At 34.2% G+C, this 7606-nt stretch overlaps 1 protein-coding gene across 1 annotated transcript; it reads right to left on the bottom strand.

Annotated features, from left to right (window-relative positions):
- Positions 1-233: 233 nt before the first annotated feature.
- On the bottom strand, positions 234-2719 carry LOC131640028 (expansin-B3-like). Its single transcript, XM_058910445.1, has 3 exons — positions 2061-2719; positions 1334-1463; positions 234-845 (listed from the first exon to the last, which is right to left on the bottom strand). Exons 1-3 carry the CDS (start codon positions 2702-2704, stop codon positions 651-653), a joined length of 969 nt encoding a protein of 322 aa, XP_058766428.1. The 5' UTR covers positions 2705-2719; the 3' UTR covers positions 234-650.
- Positions 2720-7606: the final 4887 nt, after the last annotated feature.

The raw sequence follows: 7606 nt of genomic DNA, 5'->3' as shown, positions 1-7606 counted from the left end.
TTTTACAAAATAAACTAGCATTATTGAAGTAGTTTTAAAAACTGAATTGACCATATATTTGGCTGGTGTAATAATCATGCACACTCCTATCATTAACTTTTGTAAATAAACAAAATTAAAATTTGTAAATGGAAATTTATATGACCAAAATTTGAAAGATTTTTCAAAAAATATTAAAAATGAAAATTGATATATTAAAAAGGAGACAAAAACATAGTTAATCCAACATAAAATTTAAAGACATTCAAAGGTTTGGATATAAATGTTCATTAAAGGCCTAACTGGCTCAGTACACACATTCAACTCCATATAAAATTAAGGATACTACCCTACCCGCTCTCTCTCCGATTTTGGAGAGGGCTACATATGACATTTACTACCACAAGTAACACACCATAAAATTAGGTATGGAAACAAAAAAAGAGAAACAAGAAAAGGGAAATACCATTGAATGCCCTTGTGCAATCTAATGGCTACTTTTCTTTTTTGAAAAATACAAGTGTATAAAGCAAACTAAGAGAAAGAGGGTTGGGAACCCATGAATACTATTTTTGTGTTATGGGACGTGACCATTTAATTAATTAAACTAGGTAAAATGTGGTTATTACTTACCCACTATAGGAAGGATCCTTGATTGCAAAGGATGTGTTTTAAGGGTAGAAATTTAGGCGAGAAGTGTAAGTGGCCTTTGGAACCCAATTGCTAGGAATAACATCCCTAGCAGATAGGGTTCTACCAGTGGAAGAGCTGAGTTTAACAGAGTATGGTCCCCTTAAAGGTCCCCCAATAATGCACCAATTTGCACCCCACACATGATTCATTTGCAGCCACTCACTAGAACCATTCTGTCAACAAAAATTAAAAACAATAACATAAAGTTAGGTTCATTGCTCAAACTGCTTATAAAACTTATATGACTCCAACCCCATTATAGAGTGAGGAATGCTAGTTAAAGATGGTAGGTCCCATATCACATGCTGAGTGCAGAAAATAGTAGCAATAGTAAAGAGAAAAAGCAGCATAAGGAAGAAAAGAAAATATAATTAATAGGAGAGGAGAGGGTCTCTCTCTCTCAATTGCAAAAGATGGTGAAAGAGTGGGACAAATGCACGTGATTTAATAGACACGCCCCCAAAATTTGGAATACTTTAACTCTCTGGTATGAACGGAAAGATTACTACAAATATTTCCAGTCAAAATCTGCAACAGTTTTCAAGATTCATTGTTCCAAAGATTTTTGCACTTTATATTACTAGTTAAATAAATCAAGTCTACATACATTAGCAATAAAAATAAACATAAACTTAAGCAAGAGGAAAACAAAAGTGCATACTTCTCTTATATGCATGGTGCCTATATCTCCTTCTGCGTCTTCAAATTCGACCAGAAGTGATAACCAAAATGGCGTGGAACCTTCGTTAACATGGAAGGCAATTTTTCTCCCTGGATATTTACACGGAGTTCTGCATTTCACACAAGACAAAATTCATTTATTAGAAAAAATTTATGTTTAAAACGTGTCTTTCCCCTTAATCCACAAAACAAAAAGGTTGCAATGTCCAGTTAAGACAGCTTAATTGATAGCTGTGCATGGACTTGAGATGTAGAGGCGTGAGTTCAAACACTTCCACTATATTCCTCTTTAAAGGATAAATTTCAGCCGCTAGGCTACGTGAAAACAAAAGTTGCATTGCACTGAATTGAATCGCATCAATCATGATTCAGCATAGAATGCACTTATGCATTATTTACCTTAATTTATAGAAACAAACAGAGTAGGGGAAACAGAGATAAATCATTTATCCTTAAAAGGAATCTAAGGTGAGTTATTATATTATATAAATAAACCAAAGAACAAAAAAGAAAAGGAATGAAAATTCAATTGTTTGCACCACATTAAACGAGAAAAGAACAGAAGTCGTCAAAGGTAAAGTTCAGAAAGCAACCCATCAAAAAACCAGTGATACTTTACTTTTTTTACTTTTGTATAAAACAAAAACCATTATTTTACTTTATTTCATGAAAAGTAAGGTTGTAAACAGAAATTACTTTAATATTACCTTCGGTAAATGACAGGAATTTGACCGCGGTTTCTGAGCTGACCATTCTCGCCGGAGATAGCCATGTGTCCAAAAGCAGCGCCGCTGAGATCAAAGTGGGTGGAGTCAGTGGGGCAGCCAGGGCACTCGTCGGTGATTATGACCGTAACTGCTCGCCTTGAACATATGCTATTATCTAAGCACTTCACTTTGTAACACGCACCACAACCTTCCCCTTTCATAAACAGTACTGAACCAACCGCCCCTACTCTCGCCCTCAATGGCTTCACGTCCACCAATGTACCATATCCACACGCTCCACCGGTGCTTCCGTCTCCGTTGGGGTCACCGTACCAGGTGGCGGTTCCAGGATACCAATGCATGTCGAGGGTATGGTGCTGAAGTTGTCCCGCTGCAGTTGGCAGAAGGGCGAGTTTCAAGGCCAAGCCGAAGCAGAATAGCCTCAGATTTGAGCTAAGTTTGAGCTGCATTGTACGCACCACGGCTGTTCGGAGCTCTGCCGACAGTTTGGTGGCGGTGGAGAGAGAAAGCGGAAGTGATTCGGATTCTGTCTGTTGTGGCGTTTGTGTGTAGGTTGGACCGTTAGAAGAGTGTTGGTTTCTTATAATACAGCAGCGCGTGATTATTTTGACCCATTTATCCATTAGTTTAGTGTTTATTTACGGAAGAGTACCACTGAAGCGCACAGTGTAGGTCCCACCGGCACTTAAGGCGTTGATTCCGCATATGCGCGCCAAAAATGAAGAACCCAGGGGTGTGTTGGTCATTCCACTGCAAAGCTGAGAACAAAAGTCAGCAATTATGTTGATTTTGCTTTTGCACATTTTCTTGCAGAGATAATCTTTTCTTATTGGTATAGCTCGCTTCTCTAAGATTTAGCATGTGTAATCATTTTCGGTTTAAGATATTGGGGGCAATTAAATCATTTTTATGGACATTTACCGATAGTTTCTCACATTAAATACAACGACGTGAACACTATTTACAGTTTTGATTTTTTTTTAGAGGTTAGCAGTCAGATCTAAACACAATAAATGTAGAAAAATGAAAGAAAAAAAAATCTCTCAAATGCCACCACAGTTTTATTTACACTACATGAACACTTTTTATCAAATGGAATAAACGTGTGTTTGTTGTTCTTGTGCTCTATAATTTAGAAGCCGAAATTCCGTATCCCAACTGAATGGTTAACTGAAGAGTTTTGTCATCTGTTCACACATCATAAACAACACTTTTATTTCCTATGACAACTTCAATCACCTTAAAAGCTAGAAAAATAAAATTAGATTTTTTCTTTATCCACCTCCATATGGGGTCACCCCAGCGAAAACCCCACTTTACCCCTGTTTCGGAAATGTATTTCCGAAATATTTTTTTTCTAAATTTTTTCAGACTTCGGAAGTACATTTCCGAAAAAATCCCAAAAATTGAAATTTTGATTAATTCGGAGATGCATCCCCGAAAAAACAAAAAAAATTTAAAAATCCCAAAAATTAATTTTAAGATATTAATTAATTCATATATCATAAATTTGATATAATTTATGAGTAATGAATAATAATAATAATTATATATTTTGATATAATTTATGAGTTATGAATAATAATTATTATATATTTCTATTCTGATTAATATTTTAAAATTTAAAATAATTTTAATTAAAAAAACTAAAATAATTTACTTACAAAATGAGTTATAATTTTTATTTATATATTTATATATTTATAATAATTATATGTATTTACAAAAAAAATTAAAAAAATGAGTGTTTTAATTTATATATTTATATAATAATTATAATAATTATTATATATTTATAAAAATTATTATATATTTATATAATAATTATTATATATTAATTATAAATATATTTATATATTTATATAATAATTATAAAAATTAAAAAAATGAGTGTTTTAATTTATAATAATTATTATATATTTATATATTAATTATTATATATTTATATATTATATATTTATATATTTCACTTACAAAATTAATAATTATTATTATATATTTATATATTTCTATTCTGATTCATAATTAAAAATGAGTTATAATTTTTTATTTAGTTTAAAAAAATTAAAAAAAGATTTTGTTTTAATTTTATTTAATGAATAAATTTTATATTTAATTCTATATAATTCAAAATTTATTTATGGAATTAAAATGTTTTTGATTTATATAAGTTAAAAATAATTTTGAACTTTAAAATTGTTTAGAAAATTTTGATTCACATTGATTTTATTGATTCACCTTCATTTTATTGATTCACCTTGATTTTAAATTTTTAATAATTATTGAATTCTTTCGGAAGTGTATATCCGAAACATTCCAAGACCAATTTGGTCTTGGAATATTTCGGATATGCATCTCCAAAGACACCCCCTCCCAAAAAAAAAGTGTTTTCGGAAATGCATCTCCGAAAACCCAAAAAAGGGGTGTTTTCGGAAATGCATCTCCGTAAACACTTTTTTTTTCGTGTTTTCGGAAGTGCATTTCCGAAATAAGACAAATTTTGAAAAAAAAACGTTTCGGAAATGCATTTCCGAAGTGAGGGTATTTTGGGTTTTTCACCAGAGGTGGCCAAGAAAAGAGGGAGGTAGAGAAAGAAATTTCCAAAAATAATAAAAAAGCTTATATTGAGATTAAGATGGATTCGACAAAAGCTTATGATAAGATGGAATGAGAGTCATTAATGATACTCTAACTGTCATGGGTTTTCTTAGTGATATCACTTAGGGGTGGCAAAATGGGTTGTGGCCGGCCGGGCCGGCCCGCTACCCGCCAAAAAATGGCGGGTTGGGTTGCAATTTTAGGCCCGCCGCTCGCCAAAAACCGCCCCGCCAAAACCCGCTGCCCGCCACGCTAATGCCCGCCGCCCGCCAAAGCCCGCCCATTCTCTAAAATTCCCTCTTTTTTAGTTAATTCTAGTAATTACAATTCTTGATGGTTTATTTTATATATTTATTTGTAAATATATGTAATATTTTTTAAAGTAAAAATTGTTAAAAAATTGCTTTTATAAACAATTGTTTTAAAAATAAGTGAAAATTTAATTATAAGGTAAAAAAAAATTATTAATCTATTAAGAAAATGAAAAAAATATATAAATAAAATAGGCGGGCAAGCCCGCCGCCCGCCAACCCGCCATGTTGGCGGGGCGAGCATGATTTTTATGCCCATTTCACTTGGCGGGCATCCCCGCCCCGCTCATTTTTTGGCGGGCTTAAGGCGGCGGGGCGGGCGGCCCGTTTTGCCACCCCTAGTATCACTGACAATCATGAGATGTATAACTAGTGAGTCATTTTCTATTTTCATAAATGGCTTGGTTACCTACAGAGAAGTTAACACTATCATGAGATGCATAACTAATGAGTTCTTTTCTATTCCCATAAATGAAGTTTACTCCTTTTAGAGGCGTTAGACAGGAAGATCTCATATCATCATATATCTTTTCATTATATGAAGCAAAAGTCCTCATGAATATTATCAACACTTATCATGAAGTTTATGGGCAAAAGATTAACTTCAATAGATCTGAGATGGATTTTAGTAACAATACTCCTATAGAAACAAAACAAGATTTCACTAAATGGATCAACATCACGGTCACTAACAATATTCATACATATTTGGGTCTTCCCACTCAAATAGGCCTCTCAAAGAACCAAACTTTCAACGATCTAAGAATTGGAAAATCAAAAGCCTATCTTTTGCATGTCATACTACTTTGGTTCAAGAAGTGGCGCAAGCCATCTCAACTTACATTATATGAGCTCTTTTTTTTATTCCAAAAGAAACATGCAAGAAGCTGGAACATATTATGTGTAATTTCTGGTGACATGAGGGAGAGAATATTAAAAAATATACATTGGAAAAAATGGGAAGATTTGTGCAATTCAAAACAGAATAATAGTCTTGGTTTTAGAAAGCTTAGAGATTTCAATGATATATTAGCTAAGTAGGGATGAAGTATCATTACCAACTCAAAATATTTGGTTCCTAAAATTTTGAAGGCTCGGTATTTCCCAAATAATAGTTTCCTTCAGACGGAGATGGGTAGAATGTAACACCCCTTACTAACCCCACGGCAATTTAAAACAATTATTCAGAGTACATGAAATAAGGGTGCCACAATTCATAATAAATAAACATCATTCAGTCATGTCATGCATTCACTGAGGTAACCATCATAACTCAAAACGTTTCATGTTAACACAGCGGAAATTTATCAAAAACGGACTAAGTTTAACATCTTTAAAACTTATCCTTCAAAACATCAAAAAAACATAACTAGAGTCATAATCATAAACTCTAAACAATCGCGTTCCCGGTGTTACAACTATCAGAGCATGACACCTGACGCTAACTAAGACACTGACTCATGAGCTAATCCTCACCGAGTCGAACAGCCGCTATCCTCAATCTGAAAATGACAACATGTAAGGGTGAGTCTCATCATAATTAACAAATGTTATAAGGTTATAAAACAATAACACATCACAGTTGCATCATTCACCCAATTGTTTCATAAACAGATATTCACAACAAGTCAAACCACAATCAACACATCATCAACATTTACAACACTGGAATACATCAAATCATGTTATAAATTATGCATATGTATGAACTGACACTATGCATGTGGTACCAAAATCATCAAATGGGAATAACCCATGACCGATCCAACATCGTCCAAGATACGGCCCTACCAGCACAGATTCCACACAATGGGAATCATGCCCTTCACTGATCCAACACACTCTTATGGATACAATATCATCAATGAACATGAATGAATGCAACATATACAACATACTTATATCATCATCATCATCAATCATCAACATCATCATCATCATTCAAGTATGTTCATATATATTAACATCATTCAATCACAATTTCATCATCATCATATACAAAACATACACGTATTTGCACCAATCATCATATTCAATAAGAATAGCATACATGTATTTTCATCATTCTAAAAACCATTCAATAATCATCATATAGATTATCCTACAAGGTTCGTTTAGCTCGAAACGGCGCATCAAACGGACCAACAGTTAAAAAGTTATGCATCTTTGAACTTTCAAAATATCTCAAAAACCAACAGCACGCGGCGCCATCATCAGTTCGCGGCGCGAACTGAGCATTCCAAGAATTCCTTGGCTCTCTGCCAAGCCGTTCGCGGCGCAAACATCTACACGCGGCGCGAAGCGTGAAAAAGTTACGCCTTCGCGGCGCCAACACAGGTACGCGGCGCGACCTGAGCGTATCACAACTTCCTGGCATTCTGCCCACCTGTTCGCGGCGCCAAACCTATGCACGCGGCGCGAACCGGCGATTTCAGAAACCCCAACCTGCAGAAAACAGCATTCTACACATTCCAAACTTACCCAATTCATACCAGTACGAACCTAGGGGAATAGAATGCACAAACAACACAAAATACATCTCATAATACACCAATTACACATCAATTGAGACCATAACAACGCAGACATCATAGATTCAAACATAGAGATCAAACA

This window comes from Vicia villosa, unplaced genomic scaffold (assembly GCF_029867415.1).
Source record: "Vicia villosa cultivar HV-30 ecotype Madison, WI unplaced genomic scaffold, Vvil1.0 ctg.002903F_1_1, whole genome shotgun sequence".
In the NCBI taxonomy this organism is placed as follows: domain Eukaryota; kingdom Viridiplantae; phylum Streptophyta; class Magnoliopsida; order Fabales; family Fabaceae; genus Vicia; species Vicia villosa.
This window is presented reverse-complemented; position numbering and strand designations above follow the sequence as displayed.

What these genes read in the sequence shown, in the direction of transcription:
- LOC131640028 (XM_058910445.1), bottom strand. Translation starts at nt 2,704, where the DNA reads ATGGATAAATGGGTCAAAATAATCACGCGCTGCTGTATTATAAGAAAC. An exon ending in ATTCCTGTCATTTACCGAAG is followed by an intron (nt 1,464 to 2,060) that starts GTAATATTAAAG and finishes TGTGAAATGCAG; the next exon opens with AACTCCGTGTAAATATCCAG. An exon ending in GCACCATGCATATAAGAGAA is followed by an intron (nt 846 to 1,333) that starts GTATGCACTTTT and finishes TTTTGTTGACAG; the next exon opens with AATGGTTCTAGTGAGTGGCT.